This window comes from Neolamprologus multifasciatus, chromosome 4 (genome assembly GCF_963576455.1).
Source record: "Neolamprologus multifasciatus chromosome 4, fNeoMul1.2, whole genome shotgun sequence".
Taxonomy (NCBI): Eukaryota; Metazoa; Chordata; class Actinopteri; order Cichliformes; family Cichlidae; genus Neolamprologus; species Neolamprologus multifasciatus.
This window is the reverse complement of record NC_140442.1, coordinates 17,940,889-17,957,515: the sequence shown is the minus strand read 5'-3', so window position 1 is coordinate 17,957,515 and position 16,627 is coordinate 17,940,889. Positions and strand designations below refer to the sequence as shown.

Sequence of the window (16,627 nt, the reverse complement as noted above, 5' to 3'; positions counted from 1 at the left end):
AACACTATATGAAAGCTCCTCAACATAATTTTCACTGAATTACTTTTGCAACTAATCAAACCACTGGAAAATGTTGCTCTAACAGGCAATTCAAAGTTGAAACTAAACTACTGTTAATGGTAATATTAAATGCATCTCATTGAAATAAGCAAAACACTGTTTATAAAGTGAAAGGATAATAGCATACTGATTTTAAGATATCAGCTGTTCCTGTGGTCACAATGCACCGTTAGGGAAAAATGGTTTTGTAGAAAAATTTTGGACATAAACATTTCAAGGTGCAATTAAAAGATTTTGTGACCTCACCCATCAAAAGCAGAAACCTTGTGGGCTCCTGAAAGACTTAGTGGACCTCTGGACCACTTATTTTCTTTTTTACAGTACTGTATACGTACTGTGACCACTTGTGCTTGCATATCTACATCATCACATCTGAGGAGGCAAAGAAATCATTTCAGAGAACTGATTGATCCACAGCGCTTATATTGACCCAGAGTGGCATCTGCGTGTGCGCCTGAGGTGAAACAGTATTATTTTTACTATTTCCACATCATTGTGTATTCTGTACCGGTGTGCATTTTGAGCTATGAGTGCATTTATTGCCAAATGCAGTTGGTCAGATCGGTTTATTAAAATGCAAAAATCTTACTTGCTCCAAAAAAAAGAAATCTAAGCTAATTCGTCCTGCATAATTACCCAGAACTAAAGAGGACTGAGGAGGATTAAATGCAAGAGAGCAGAACTTCCAATGAGCAGTTTAAAATAGCAGAAGCACTGTTAGTTGTCCAGAGGTGCACACGGAGACCATGTTGAGGTTTTGCTTATCAGGGGCAGTCACTAAAACTTCTGATCGCACCTTATATACCCATATATTTTTATTCATTATGCAGTACCATGTATAATACCACAAACTCATTTTTCAGTATGAGACAGTCCTTCAGTCATTAGTTATAAGACTATATATATAGGGAGTATAATTTAGGAAGAAGAGGAGTTCGGCACCTGATGCCATGGCTGCCATAGAGCTCTGATCTCAGCATCATGGGCATAGTCTGTTGAAACAGGTGACAGTGGTGACAAAAGGAGAATTAATGGCTGCAGTTTGCGTGAAGTTAAGTGATCACTGTGTAGTGATGACAAAGTTCATAGACTCTGGTAAATGATCAGTTGTTGTCATAGTTAAGCAAGATAAAAGAGCAAGAGCACCTGCTGGTGCACTTATGATATGATATTCTGACTGTTAAGACTCATGCAGATATTAATTGTGCTTATTTCCTCTGCAGTCAGCAATCTTCTCTCATGGCAGTGCTGAATAGAAAAATGCCTTCCTTCACTGCTCTAAGGCTGCAGTGGACACTTCCAACTGGTCCTTGCCCGAGTCCCCTATCTCGTTAGGGAAGCCTTCGATATTTCTGCAGTTACCTTGGAAGCAGCGGTGTAGCAACTCTTCCTGTGCCTATTGTGCTTTTTCGTTATCTCTGGAGGCCCAGCCAAGAATACAGGAAAAGAAAAGCTCCCGTTTCTTTTACCTGTCGATAAATAAACCAGTTGACTCACAGGGACCTTTTTTCCACAGCTATTTGCAGCCCACCTCAAAGGCGCACAAAAGTCACAGATGTGGTGCTCTCACATAAGTGAGGAGTAATATATGGAGGCAAAACAGAAAGTGTTCTTTCAAATTAATGAGTTGCTGTGCTTCTGTCTTGATTCCTCGCCTTTGCCTCATCCCATCTCTTTATCTCTTTCTCTCACTTTCTTGCTCACTCTCTCCTCAGGGGCATGGGCAATGGTAATTTACTGCCTCATATTAGCCATGAATCTTTCGTTCCTCTATGAAACTCTCACTTCATTGGATTTCACTTGGGCCCTTTTAATTCCCCATGCTCTGGCCATTTATTGTTCTGTGTCCTTAAAGAAACGCTGCCCGAGCACTGCATCTCCACAACACTGAGGTTCCACTCCAGCTCACGGTTTGCACTGTGCTCTGAAACCGGTGCACAAAAAGAAAAGTACTACAAGAGCAGAGAAAAGTGCCAGCAGGGAGGCTCGAAACTCACGTGTGGCTGATAATTTAAAAGCAATTCAGCAGCTATATGAGCCATGTTACCCGCAGCTCTGATGAAATGAACCTAGCTGGAGCCAGTGTTGGAGCAGAGAAAAGAGAAAGTAACACTGTTGTCACATCTGAGTGACAACAGTGTGCTTGGTAATGTTTTCTTTTTTGTTAACATCACCACGCTTGATAGGAAAAATAAACATCTTCACTCTCTTTTGCATATACATGAAGATGGCGCAGACACGTACACGAAAACGTTGCATGGATACCCGCCTCATCCAGCTTCCCATCCAGCCTCTTTATTTGCGTATATATTGATGCCACTAAAAAGCAATTGCTCACTTGATGATGATGAAGTAATGTCACTGCTCTCTTGAAATCTCTCATCCTGCCTCTCTTTACAGACAGGCGCCACGGCATTTTGGCAACTTTGAATTGTCAGCATCTGGTGAACCAGCTTGGTGGAGGTTTTATCGAACTCGTCTGTGTAGCTCATGTTGGCCTTTTAACAAAAAATCATGCAAGATATAAATAATATAGATAGATATCAAAATAAACTAAACCTTTAAAAGTTTCATTTCTATATCCACCAAAATGTAAGCCACTGAAGTCGTGGCTGGTTGCTATGAACCTTGCGCTAAACACGTAAAATTTTACTGAGCACTGATGAGACCATGTTTTATGAAGTAGAAAGTCTGAAACAGTCCTATTCCCTATGCCTTTAAAAGCATGGATAACTGAAGTATATTCTTTCCAGCAGATCAGGATGGCAGAGATTGAACAGGCTTCCTTGAAGTCAGAGCAACTTTCGGACAAGTCCTCATCCCCTGCCCTGCCGGATGACCTCAGCCTAGATGAGCTTACTGCCTACCAGCTGCTGGCGCAAGAGGGCGAGGTGAGTATAAGCAGAGTGAAGAGGAAAGACAGCATAAAGATTTTCACTGTAAATTTGGATTTTATAGCTTTACAGTGTGTCCATAAGAAGGCTCATTTTCAGCTAGGCCAATCTAAAAGTCAGTGTATGAACGTTTAGGGTTTTTTTTAATGATAGGTAGCTCTAGTAATCCTGTCATTTTAGGGGCACTAAGGTTTTGTACACTAGCTCTGATTTACAACATTGAGCCATCTTTACACAGGTCTGAGTTACAAAGGTGCGCAGAGTAAGCGCCTGCTTAAATGTCACTAGGAGGATATTAGTACTATTATCATTTTGCTGTGCTGCACACTTGGTTGTCATCTCTAGACAGAATTTTAAGCCAGTTTCATGTGAGTAAGACGAATAGAAAGAGAAGATGGTTACTCTACAGACTGCACCACAAATTCAACAAGATACAACATTTAGTACAGGAAAACTGTGTCAGGCTAGTATTGACCAATCAGACTTTGGCTGACAAAGCAGGCTGACAAAAGACGATTTACAAGTTAGCTTTTATTGTCGTTTTTTATATTTATCTCCACTGATAGTTGGGAGGTAAGCAATCACCAACACATGGAGCAGGACGTCACGGACCTGGTGTTTGTTATACGCAAGCGTCAGAAGAAAATCAACGCTCATTGTCCCCAGAGAGAGGTCATTGGATAAGAGCCCATAGGTTCCACCAGCTGCTTTGTATTTGACGTAAATACAGCAGTTTACCAGCACCTTCTTCCAACCCCGCAGCAGATTTCTTTATTATTACTTCCAGGAAGCACAAAACAAATGACCCTCATAAAGTAATTTTCATGGCTGCGCTTTAGGCTCTCTCGCGATTTGCAGATATAAACCTTTAGGTTCCAAAGATGCCTTTATCACTTTCTTTCCATGTATCAGGGTAACTATCTTGTCTTTGGAGATTCGACAGTCTCTATCCTCTACAGTCCTTCTCTTGAATAAATCTTCCCACCAAACTCTCCTCAATCACAATTCGTGGTGGCTCTCTATGAATGCCCTTCTTGAACCCACCCACCGCTTGCTTTAGACTTTATCTTTTATGCTTCTCCTTTGACAGTGCTCCCCCTCTGGTAATTGCACACCTGCTCTGTACCTCCCTCTAGCCTCACTATCTCCATCCCTTATCATCCGTCCATCCTAGATATCCTCCTCTGTAATGGGGTAATGCTCCTTGGTTCTGGAGAGCTAGATAAGCCTGCCGTCACCAAGCATGGCTGTGAACCAGTGCTCATTAGAGGAGAGGGAAGGAGATGAGAAAAGAAGGGGAAGAGGGAAAGAGGGAAAGAGAGAAGGTGACAAAGGACGTAAGGTTAGGGTTTTAATTTGCCCAGCGCTGTTTGATTAAAAGAAATCTAGTGTCAAATAAATAAATAAATCCGTTTTACACAGTCACACTGAGGGAAGTCACATCTCTGCCAGAGCACCCAAAGCGAGCCCTTACAATATAAAGCACACCATTTTTACTTAAAAGCTTGTTTAACATTAGGGTTAGGGCTAGTAGTAATTATGGTGGTGGTATCTGAAGAGATGTGTGTGCAGGGGTAGATGCTTGATAAGGCTATTTGAGCTTTTACCTGAAATGGGGCTGTTAAGGGGCTCGGGTTGAATGACTCAGAGGTACAGTACACTAATGAAAGCAAAAAAGCATTCCTGCACGCCCACTCTCACACGTGTACCAGCTTATTTTTGAACTCTTGCCTTCATCCGCCTCCTGCTACTCACTTCAAGCCATCGCGGCCTGTTTGCGGACGCTCGGGATTTTCAAACCTAAACATTTAAGGTCACGAAATATAGGATTAACCTAACAATTAAGAGCTCGTGTTCACACTTTGAATTGCACTGCAATAAAAAGGCAAAGAAAATGATGTGACTCAGAGGCCATGTTTAATATCTCCCCAGCACCTTAGGGGCTTTTTTTTTTGGCCTCAACCAGGAACCCTCAATTTAAAATACATCACATGAATTCTGGATTAATTATTGCTTTGGAGATGAAATGAGAGTTTAAAGCAAATTTTATGCTAACTTATTGATCATCTAATCATCTTAATCATACAAGCTTTTCCAAAACAGGTCGCAGCAGTTTGCGTCACAAAATGAGCCCATATGTCTAATTTAGATATGAAGGAAAATGCATTCACTGTTCTGGATATTTGTTAATCTTCTGTCTTGTAGGTAAAGTGCAGCAGTGACTCTCCCAGCTCTGAGGAGGTCGAAGGAGGAGGTCACCAGATTAAGACTGTGGTGCAGAGCCAGCCATGCAGAGCCCTCAGCACGGGCATTGAGATGGAGATCGTACTGCAGGAGATGGAAATGCAAACACACGAACCGCGTGTTTGTTCACCTCAGTGCAGCCCAGGTGAGTAAATCCACAGCGCAACAAACACATAAGCACAATAATGTGAATTGCTTGTTGCTCTGTGTGTGTATATTGTGTAAACAAAATGCTGTAATCTTAAGTGACAGCCTCAACAAAATGCTGCACAATTTGGTTAAACAACACTTCAAATCAAAGAACAAAGCAATAAATTAAATTCAAGTAATTATATAGATTAACAAGAGAAGTCCACGTATAGTAAGTCTCAAAATGCGCCTATAAGAGGTGGTGAGTGGGGAGTCTAAGGAAGAAACTGACCTCTGCAGTAGGATTAGCTCTATATATGCACATGTACAGTTAGTTTTTACATCAGATGGCATCATATTGGGTGTATTCAGGCCCAGACTACAGATTAATACGTCACCATCTTCTATATATAAAATCTGTCTTTTTAATACATCCTTGACCCTAAAATAAAATCTGGTTGGAAGAACTGACAATAATGTCTTCTGCTGGTCTCTTAAGCAGCCATCCCAGTACCTCCCCGCAGTAGAAGCCTACGTTTGTCAAGAGGCCTTAGGCTGGCCTCCCGAGCCTCCAGAGCCTCGTGGGCTTCGTTCCGCTCCCCTGGAGCCCATAGGAAGAAGCTCTGCACACAGGTAAGAGGGGACGAGGGACCAAATAGATAGATTACGGTAAGTTAGATGATGTTTGACGTGGAAACATAAAAAGACAGTTGCGAGGTTCTGTTGAAATATATTTCAGTAATTGCTAACTAACAAATGTTGATCAAGTAAATATAATAAAGGCAGGCTTGTAATCAGTACTGTTACAAGTCTTAATGAAAAAGAGAGTTGGATTGATGAGCTCATTATCTCTCTCCACTCTGTCTCTTATCTCCTTCAGTACCCTTCCCACAGTGATTCGTCCCTCGCTACAGGCAGCTCTGAAGGCAGCCTTCAGACCACCTTGGAAGAAGGACTGAGCTTCAGTGTGTCCCCACCTCAGAACTTAGACTTTCCACTGTCATCAGCTCCATTGCCGCTTATGTGTCCTCTCCCTCTGCCTGAGGACACCACCTCCATTTCTTCCCCAGTCCAGACCCTGAGACCAAGACCGAGCCCATCGTCGGGTTTAACCCTTCTGGCCACCAGGGGTCACCAGCGGAGTCAGAGCAGCGGGCGTGGCAGCACCAGCCCTGGGTACACCCGCGATGACTCGATCGACCCTTCAGATGAGGACCTGGGCATAGGGATTGGATCGTCTATTGGAGGTTGTGGCTCCAGCCAAGCAGGCAACAGTGAACACTTGTCAGAGGCACTTAGCAGCTTGTCGCTGACATCACTGCTATCACCCAGCTCCCTGGTGTACCCAGGAGGAGCAGTAAAGAAGTGCAACAGCACAGGCAGCCTGGACCAAGGGGGGATGCTGCTGTCTTCCCGGAGCAGGGAGGGTCGTAGGGAGATTATGGGTCTGGAGCTTATGGACCCCCAAGGCTTCTTGGCCAACCCCTGGACTGGGGTTGATACAAGAAGAGGAGAAGGAAGAGGGGAAATAGGAGATGGAGATCAAGGACTAAAGGGGAAGAGCTCAAGCCAAACAACAGTAGGGCCTTGTCGAAAAAACAGATGAAACCCAATGTTTCCTTTTTGTTTGTCTCTCCATTCCTTGGATCTGAACCCATTGCTATCCCTCTCGCTCTCTCTGCCTCATCGGTGAGAGAAAGGTCTGATGACACACGATTCCAAACCAAACCCTCATCTTGCCCCCTTAACCCATTTCTATACATTCGTGACAAGCCCATGTCCTATTTTGTGCTATCTATGGGAGTGGTTTTGGTTATGGTCTGTTGGTGTGGAAGTGGCCTTTTCAAGGTCCAAGAGCTTCTACCAACTTGGCGGCTGTACCAGTATGGGAGGCCATGGAAGCTTCTGATCACACCCAGCAAACCCAGAAGGAGATACAAAAGGGTTTGAACTCAAAGATACAACAAAGAATCTTCATGTTGCTCGACTGTAATTTCCTTTCTCCTGATGGCTCGGGTCCACTGAGGTTAAAAATGCAAAAACAGAAGTAACCAAACAAGAAATAGCAATCCATGCCAACAGAGGGTGTTTTGATTCGCTTATGTCTCCAAGGCAGTGTGGCAAATACGCAGGCGGAGGCTTTGTGATGGAGGAATATATGAAGGAGGAAGACTGGGGCAAGGAGAAGGCAGGTCATTTGTTTGGCTGGAAAAGCAGAAAGCGGATCTAATGTCCATCTGTTCTGGCAGACGGAAACAACAGGTCTTACTCACTCTGGCACAGGAGCTTCTGCTGAGATCAGAGTAAAATGTGAAGGGTGGAGGAAAGTTCAGGAATGTGTGCTCACGTTTGTGTGTGTGAGAGAGCACCGCCTCAGGTATCTAAGGCAATGAATTAAATCATTCTCACCGCTGCACCGCACCTCTGTGTTTTTGAAACCAGGGGGAGAGGTATCAACTGAGGAAAAGTTTCGCACGTCTTTCAGCTTGGTCTTCAGTGGCACCGGGAAATGGAAATAAATTAACAGACTGTGGAGGTATAACTGTGTATGGAGTGATTCGTGAAATTGGTTATTTTCCTTTCTCTTGCCAGCATCTCTCACTCGTGAACATGAAGAAATATAGTATAAAACGGAGAGCTAGGTTGAATGGAGCTTCACAGACGCGGCCAGGAGAAACAGCGTCGTGTGAGCGGGCCAGCTATGCCTGCACTGGAAAATGTGGTTTGCAGCTCCCTCGCTCAAGTGAGACTTCAAGCACACACCTTTTTTGACCCCACTTTCTCTCACTATGTTTAAGGATTTAAAGCGAATGGACAAAAAAAAAAAAAGAAACCACCCACACACAAAAGTGTTGCAAGGGTCCTTGACTGCATGATGGGATTGCATTTAACCAAGATTTTTAACTATATACAGAAGTGTATTGAGATGTCAATGTTGGGTGATAACCATGTGATTTCTATTCCACTATTTTTGTAGAAATGAGAATAGGCACGTGCAAGTGTTGCCGTTAATTTGTCCAGATTTAATTTAACCCATGCAGTGTCTTTGACTTTGTTGTCTAGGACTTTTTTTGGTCTGCCAGTGGCTTCCAAGTTTTCTAACATTTTTCTAAGGTGTGGACAGTGTATAAAACAACGAAGCAAAAAATTTCAAACAAACTCTGTGCGCTGAAGTGATTGTTCCCTCCAGCACATTTCTCTTTGGGAACGCTGATTCCTCGCGATTTGATTTTTCTAGATGTTGGAGTCTCAGAGGACAACCAGAGGTGGGAACAGCCATACTCACTCACCACATGGGGACTCTCTAGCTCATGGACATTCCCTGCACAAAAGGGGACTTTGTTTGCTTTTAGTCTCCTATGCTAAAAAACAACAACAACAAAAACCACACAAACAGCGTACACCATCTCTATGAAAGCTTTAATTTGAGCGTTACACCATAACATATCGATTACGGGCACATTAGTGTTCCTTAAGCATGATTCTGGGATTGCAATACAGTATGCTTATTCTTGAAACGACACCGTGATGCACTCAGCCCCCCCTCCCCCCATCTTTTCACACATACAGTATGTTGTAGCAACCTTTTCACGCACGGTGGTTTGATGCGAAAAGCTGAAACTGTAAGAGCGGAACAAGACTTGGCGTCTTTTTAGCTTCCACCACTCGATTAACTGCTCCATCCAAAAAGGAGACGTTCATCTTTAAGCCTGATTTCTAAGAGGTAGACTGTTTTATCCCTGGCGTTTCGATCATTACCTTTTTTTTTTTTTTTCCATTTCTCAAGAGGAATGAGGTGATGTGAGAAAATCTGAGGGTTTGACCTTTTTTATCATGCAAAATCACTTTGATGACTATGTTTTAGCATATGGTGTTGGGTATTAACGAGTGAGGCATTTGCGTGTGCGCGTGTGTCTGTGTGAGGGACTGTGTGTGCATGTGCGTTTGTGACTTCAGGTAAAGTGTTTGCCTTTTTCCTGAAATGTCCTGTTTGTCAGTGAGGATAGCTGGCGGGGTTAAAGGTCGAAGAGGGAAAAAACACAAAGCAACCAAGGGCTGTTTTAGCATTAAAGATATATCCTCTTATCTTTCTGAGACAAATCCTTGTGTCAGTGAATATGGCATCAAAGGTTAAAGCCTGACTACACAGCAATAAATGTTCTATGTGTATGCCCTGAGTAAATGATGTCAATGTGATTTTTATCTCCTCGGATCACAACAGTACTCATTTTTGTCTGTTTTTGCTTCTGCACGTCTAAACTTCCAACTGGTCGGATAGCACCTCTGCCCTCTCCAAAACCAGTCGCTAGAGAGATGGGCTCCAATTGGATAACATGAGTAAATGAGGTTAACGAACTCAGGTCGGGGGGTAAAAACCACTAGTTTAAATTTTAAAGATAGCTGTAAAGCTGTGCTCAGACAGAAAGCGAAGCAAATTCTCGCCTTGCTTTATTCGCACAAGTTTGACGGCTTGAGTGTTTTGTGCACTGTGCGCTCACACACTACAGGCGTCGGACGTCAGATACAACAAGCAGAACAGTGCACCAAATTTGTGCGTCAGCAGAGTGTGCCTTCATGCACTGTGTGTGCTACAGCTCTCACTTAGACTGATGTTCAAGACCCCCCTTGTCTCCTTTTATATTTATGAGTACAAAGGTTCAGCAAAAGCACACATCTTTCCTAACGTGTTTTTTGCTCCAGTCCAAGCTGCCTTGATCAAGCCTGCGTCCCCCTGTACACTCTGTATTGTATGCAGTCATGTCCGTCTCTTCAAAATTTGCTTCACCTTCAGTCTGAACACACCTTAAGAGTGTACGCTTCACGTTTGTACATATCTTTGTATTTTGATCTGCATGTGTGCATTGCTGCCAGTGATCATGAATATATCGTTAGTATGCATTTCATAAAACTGTACAAAGGTGAAGGGAATGCCCCGGATGTTTCTGACTGCTGCTATGAGACCACTGGAGAATCAGTCACACAAAAAAAATGTCTCTCCTCCAACACAAACTATAAAATGATAAAATATTACATTTTATGTAAAAAATCACACACATCCAGTCTTCATTTTTATGCCTGTGTTTTGTTTTGTTTTTTTCCACATTTAAATTATTAAGCTTGTGGTATGAGAGCCAGGAGGAAAGAGGTTGGATTGTGTCAGGCAGGGAAGACAAAGCCAACGAGACTGCACCAAAAGCTGTCCGCACCCGACATGGACAGCTGGACAGAGTAAAGCTAACAGACAGTGCGAGAGACCGAGGTAGTGAGATGGTGCAGGAGTAGGAGACTTCTCCAGACAGCTTGTCATCGGCAGTCTTGCCCAGCGGAGCCGTCAGCGCGAGAGAGCACATTAAGCATGCACGCTGAACTCAGAGGTGTTGTTTACCTCACACCCTCAACCAGCCAGCCCCTCCACCTCATCTAACCTCTCAAAACCTACTCTCCCTCCAGGCCCCTGTCCTTCAAATGTCACCGCAGGAGAGTGGAGGTGTGTGTGTGTTTGTGTGGCGAGTGGCAAAAGTGCACGAGTCTCCAAGACTATGTGTGGATGCAAGTGGTAGTGTCATTGCTTCGGTTATCTCCAGGTCCTGTCATCTGGAATTTTTGTGTGGCTTCCTTCCAATGCCAGATGAGTGCAAGTAGCCTCTTGCAACATTAACTCCAAAGGTCAATATCCATGCCTTTGGGGGACTGGTGTGCTTATTTGATTGATTATTTCCCATGGCAGCGCACAAGTCCCCTGACACATCAGGCCTCGTTTGGTTAAAAAAAAAAAAAAAATGAAAGACAAAATGTTTACCACGCTTAGAAACCTGCTGCTTTACTTCACTGTGCTTCTGTGCAGCATGAGAACACTGTGGACAAGGGAGATTTTCAGACTGTCAAAGCTCGCTCTTGTTTTATTTACAGTATGTCTGATGAGAAAAAAAATGCTCCAAACACCTCAGTCGAGCTGTTTTCAGTGTCTTGGATGAAATGCATTAAAGTGGGCTGTGAGGGGTTCTTTTCAAAAAAAAAAAAAAAGAGGGGAAAAAATCTTTTCTCATCTTTCTCAAATTTGTCTGCCAAAGACGTTAGGTCAGAAGGTAGTCGAAAAAATTGAGAGAAACGGCATGCCGTCAAAGGAATCTTTACCCCCAAGTTTTGTCAAACTGATAAACAAGATCCACAAAGATGTGTCTCATTACTGAGTTTTTCTCTGGGCAGGAGGGAGGAAGAAAGGGAGGAACAACAGACTTCTGACAACATCCAACTTGTTTTCAAACTGCAGATTTTTTTTGCTTTTACCCCAGGAGGGAAGTGTGAAGCCTTTCATTCCAAAAAAAAAAAAAAAAAGCAAGTCAATTAGGATGTGTTTTTAATGCTCTGTCACTTAATGACTCATGTAAGCCAGCAGAATGTTTTTGATGTGCAAGGAGATGACCTAACTGCCTGTTTTTAGGGGACTAACATAGACCACAAGCTGCTGCCGTGAGAGAAGTCAAACTGATGGGTTAGAGAGCAGTGTGGGCATTTCTACCTGAAAAAAAAAGACAGAAAATGTTGCAGAGAAATTTTTCTTCCCTTTGAAGGTTCGGCAAATGATGATAAATGAATGCCATTCCATTTCCTGATGCAGCTGTATGGGATTATTACTGTAAAAATGAAGTCCACTTCCCTTACTTCTCTCTTTTTTCATCTCTCTAATCACATCAGCCACTGAATCCTTTACTCTCAGTCCACACCTGAGTCTTTCCTGACACACGCACATGCAGGCGTGTGCGCACACACATCAGGGGCAGGCATTGAAACCAGCCCCTGTCAGCTGTCAAGGCTAACTGCCCATGGGAGTTGTCCAAGCCCATTGATTGCATCACAGGCTCGAGGGAGAAAGTCAGATAAAGGCAGGTTGTGAAGGTGGCACAATAAAACGATGAATAAAGTGGCAGTAAAATGAGCTGAATGTGTAAGATCAGAAGAAAAAAGCTATCAATCTCCAGACAATATTTAAACTTTCAGAAATCTAAACTGGTTCTTAGGTTTTGTCTCATTTGAGTGTCTCTTTGTTGTTTGTGCCCACTCTTTTCTCTGTCTTCTCTTTCCCAGCTCGTCTCTCTGTGACTTCAGAGGATGAATTAAACAGGCACAGTAGCAACGCTTTTCCCTATCTGCTCTAATTCAAATAGGCAGCTCTCTGGCCTTTATGAACTTTTACATAATTTGCATCAGTGCTTGTGTGTGTCAGGCCTTTGCATTTTCTCCACACCCCTAGTAACTGAAGGCTTGCTTAAAGGGGTTGTAAATGCCCACATTTACAGCTGAATTTAATGTGTTTACAAAAATAGTTTGATGTCTATAGCTAATTAACCCCTTTTTAAACATTTTTTAAGTTTGGAGTTTCACTGAGACTAAAAGCATTGTAGCCCGTTGAGGTTTTGCAGATATGTGACCGCTAACCAGGCTGTCAACTTGTCTGCAATTTTGAAGTTAGTAAGGTTGATGTCACATGGGCCTAGAGCACAGGTGTTGAACTCCATGCCTCGAGGGCCGGTGTCCTGCAGGTTTCAGATGTATTCTTGATCCATCATAGGGGATTCAAATGGATAAATTACCTCCTCAACATTTCTTGAAGTTCTCCAGAGGCCTGGTAATGAACTAATCATTTTATTCAGGTGTGTTGACCCAGGGTGACATCTAAAACCTGCAGGACACCGGCCCTTGAGGCCTAGAGAGTCTGCAACCATCTGGCAACCACTGGCTGGGAGGCAGAAATATGGATTCTCCAACTTGTTGGCAACTGGTTGCTGGAGGTTGATTATTAAAGTCCCAGGCCTACAGACTGGCCAGACTCATCTTGGCAACCATTGGTTGCTAGTTGACAATGTGTATTCCCCAACCACTTTTTAAAACTGTCCATCAGTTGCTTTACTTACAGATTACTGCTGCTATTCGATGATTACATGGAACACACTGACTTGTCTACAGACACCTGGAAACTACACTCCAAGCACTAGAGAAACTGGAAACAGAGACGACTCACCTTTGAAGTAAAATTTGTTCTTTTTGAAACGTGAGGGACACAGCACAGCTTTTACTTTGAAGGTCTACGCTGGCTTCACCATTTTTTCAAGTTTCACTACAGCTCAGCAAGTAGTTGGAAAGTTTTTGCAGAGAAGTCGGCTGCCTTATGCAGAAACGACAGGTGACCACGACAAACTGCTAGCGTCCAAATCAACCAGCACCTTCCAGAGATGACTGACCAGTTAGCTCGCTAAATATGGCCAGTTTGTTCCTTGTGGTTGCATCACATCCAATGTGGCAGACAACTCTTAATGTGCCCATGACATCGTTCGAGAAATCTCTAGGAGCTGTCTATGAGGCTTTACGTCTGCTAATTTGAACCACTAAAAAAGGCTCGTCAGCCATGCTTGTGGTGTCTTTTGGAGAATTTGGAAAATGTAATATGGATTTTGATTTTACCTGATATGGTTTTCTGTGCATTTAAGTGTAAGAAAAGCCTGTGGTTTATTTTTATTTAGCACTAATTAGCACAGTTTTTCAAACCTTATATTAGCAAGGTCCTTTCTGGCTCCCCCAAAAAACTTTTATAGTTTCCAAAATCCAATGACTGAGCCTTCAAATTGGGCTTCACAAACCAATGGGTGACATCCCAACAGCTATGTTTGAATGCAGTCTATGGTTCCACCCAACAGGAGCCTGCAAGGTAGCTGACTTGTCACTGCTAATGCCTGAATCTTATCCCTTCACAGACACCATTTCCCCCCCCGCTCACTCTCTTTTTCCCTGCTTCTTTCACTTTTTCTCTGCAACTTAAAGCCATTAGCCGAGAAAGAAGCTGTGACAGCTGAAACTAGGAGATTGGGAGCAGCGCTGACATTGCTAGTTTTAGCCTTGCTTTGCTTTCATTGTGATGGATGATTGACTGGTTTCCTCAACACCTGGACTGCTGTTTTGTAAGATAATAGTGAAAAATAATACTGTAACAATGCTCAGTGACGGCTTTGAAAGACTTATTCGACGCAAGCGCTGACAGTTCTCTCATATTGTAGCTCTGTTTGCAACAGCCAGATTTAAAACCCCAACTATCACATGGTAAATGGCCTGTATTTGTATAGCGCTTTACTTAGTCTTTAGTCTTAGGATTATATGCACCAGGAAAAAAAACTAAGTGATACAGAACTTCAGGAAGGTAAACAAATGTTGCTGACCTTTATTTCACCTGCAAAATAAGAAAAACTGAAAACCATTCGCTTACAGCTGATCCAGAATATCTGATGCTCTTCCTTGTGTGCATATGCTCTGCATACAGAGTAATTTCACTGCATTGCATATCTGATAATTGGCATAATGCACAGAGGAGGCCTATGATGCAAATGAATCCATGAGGGTTGGTTTGATTTTCTTGAGGACCAGTCTAGGGAATTTTCCCACCAAGGAGACGGGTTCGGGGTGATTCTATTTGAGGAATTTGGTGCAGTAGAGGAGATCAGTAGTGTGAATGGAGGGGACTCCAGATGAGAGGCAGGAGGGACTAATAAAGTTGTGGCACATTGCACACAGGCACACTGACCGGGTTCAGTGTGTTTGGCATTTGCACCAGTACTGTGTTCTTATTGATTAGGGTGTTAACACCTGGCTGGTCTGTGGCAGTCTGTGGCTGGCCCACCCAGACTATCCAGCTGATGTGGTTCCTTCATTGCTGAATTAGAAGATGGCTCTGCTTGACTTGGCCTCATACAAGGCATTTTGGCCTGCTGAGCGTCCTCTTCAAGTTCAGAAGAAAACAAAAACACAGTGGTTCTCTTTTTTTAATAGATTTTTGACTTTTTTCATCACATTTGACATGAAAACAATTCCCCGAAATATTCTCTCACCTTTGGTGCAGTTGCAATCTCTGACTCTCTTCCTCTTTTAAAAAAAACAAACACATCAGAATTTTCCTGAGCTAATACAAACTCTCTGCAGTGACTGTTTCATCATTCAGTGCAGTGAAAGGCACATGCATGAACTGTATGTTGGCACTTTGGACATACATAGTTCTCTTTGGTTGACCAATTCGGATGTTCTGTGGCGTGATGACATCTTTGTGTTTCCGCCTCGTCAAAATATTTTTTCTGCTCCTTCTTTGAGAGCGACTTCCACTGTGGATAGAAGATCACCAGAACACACAGTCAGCTCGTATAAATACACAGCCACACTGCTGCTACATACAACTACAGGACAGCTGGTCCTGTAGTTGTGTATAAATGTATTCAGAGTTACACACTTACTCTCTCTCCCACAGCTGCACTCTCACTGATATTTAATTCTGCTTTGACCTTTGGCCTCTCCTCTTTAAGGAACAGCATGAAGGCATTTGGGGGCTTCTTAATGTAAGCCTGGTCTGTACCCTGTTTGGTTTGATGCTTTCTGCTTCAACAGGAATAAAACCCAGAGTGAGAGCATGTGTTACCACCGTGTACAACTGTGAAGAAAGTACTTTAAAAACATGAGTAATGCTGTGAAACTGAATGCAAAGCGACACCATTAAAGGAGGCTGATTACAATAATTCACACACACATCTGCAGATAAATGACAGATACCTGCAGATCAGTGAGGAAACGCAGCAGAGAAACTTACTTTGGAGCGCAGCTGTGGGGTGGAGGAGCTGGAAGAACAGTTGCTGTTGTTGCCGATGGGATGTTGTTTACAGGCAACTGATACAGTAGATTGTGTGGAGAAAGGGAGAAGGACAAAAATCCATAATACTGACACTTAGTCCAGCATTTCAAAGACTAATAATGATAAACAGAAACATGTAAACAAAACCGTTTTTCTTTCATTAGCCTGAAGCATCCAACAGGTTCAAGCACCTTTATCAATAAATATCTAACGACAACTGTCTGAGTGTCTCACCTGTCCTTGTCTAGCTGTGCCTGACTGGCCGTACATATGAGATGGCTGCATGGTGATTGGAGCAGCCATATATGAAAGTTGGTGCTCGGGCAGAGGAGGAGCGGATCCCAGGGGGGTGTAGCTGACAGACCCTCCCTCCACTATGAATGTCTGCTGGAGGAGAAAAGGAAGGAGGAGAAGGAGAGGGAGAAGGAGATGGAGGAGAAAAACAAGGAGGAGGAGGGTCGGAGTTTTCCCTCTACTGCTATATACACACACAGCACAACACTTTTAAGAGTATTTAACAGGAGCAAGTTTCCTTTTTCCCTGGTTTTACTACCACACTGTTCACCAAAACACAGCAAACCTTCACCATCTTATCCAGAAGGGTCACCTCTGGAACCCAGTCACGATGTGTTTCATC

At 43.2% G+C, this 16,627-nt stretch overlaps 2 protein-coding genes across 7 annotated transcripts in view; one reads left to right on the top strand and one right to left on the bottom strand.

Moving 5' to 3' along the window:
* LOC146520239 (voltage-dependent T-type calcium channel subunit alpha-1I-like) overlaps positions 1-16,416 on the top strand; it is a 201,985-nt gene extending 185,569 nt beyond the window's left edge. For 2 of the 5 annotated variants that reach the window (XM_085158407.1, XM_085158404.1), the window contains exons 34-37: positions 2,814-2,951; positions 5,160-5,343; positions 5,827-5,960; positions 6,208-16,416. In XM_085158407.1, coding sequence (XP_085014533.1) covers positions 2,814-2,951; positions 5,160-5,343; positions 5,827-5,960; positions 6,208-6,933 — 1,182 coding nt within the window. In that variant the 3' untranslated portion in view covers positions 6,934-16,416. The remainder of the gene's footprint in view (positions 1-2,813; positions 2,952-5,159; positions 5,344-5,826; positions 5,961-6,207) is intronic. The other 3 variants (XM_085158408.1, XM_085158405.1, XM_085158406.1) reach the window with 2 other exon arrangements.
* On the bottom strand, positions 14,954-16,334 carry LOC146520240 (transcription factor 7-like 1). Of its 2 annotated transcripts, none has more exons than XM_085158410.1 (6): positions 16,225-16,334; positions 15,949-16,025; positions 15,599-15,740; positions 15,362-15,469; positions 15,203-15,236; positions 14,954-15,093 (listed from the first exon to the last, which is right to left on the bottom strand). In XM_085158410.1, exons 1-6 carry the CDS (start codon positions 16,291-16,293, stop codon positions 14,954-14,956), a joined length of 570 nt encoding a protein of 189 aa, XP_085014536.1. In that variant the 5' UTR covers positions 16,294-16,334. The 2 variants fall into 2 exon arrangements, with proteins under 2 accessions (XP_085014536.1, XP_085014537.1); XM_085158411.1 differs by having other exon boundaries at positions 15,599-15,737.
* Positions 16,417-16,627: the final 211 nt, after the last annotated feature.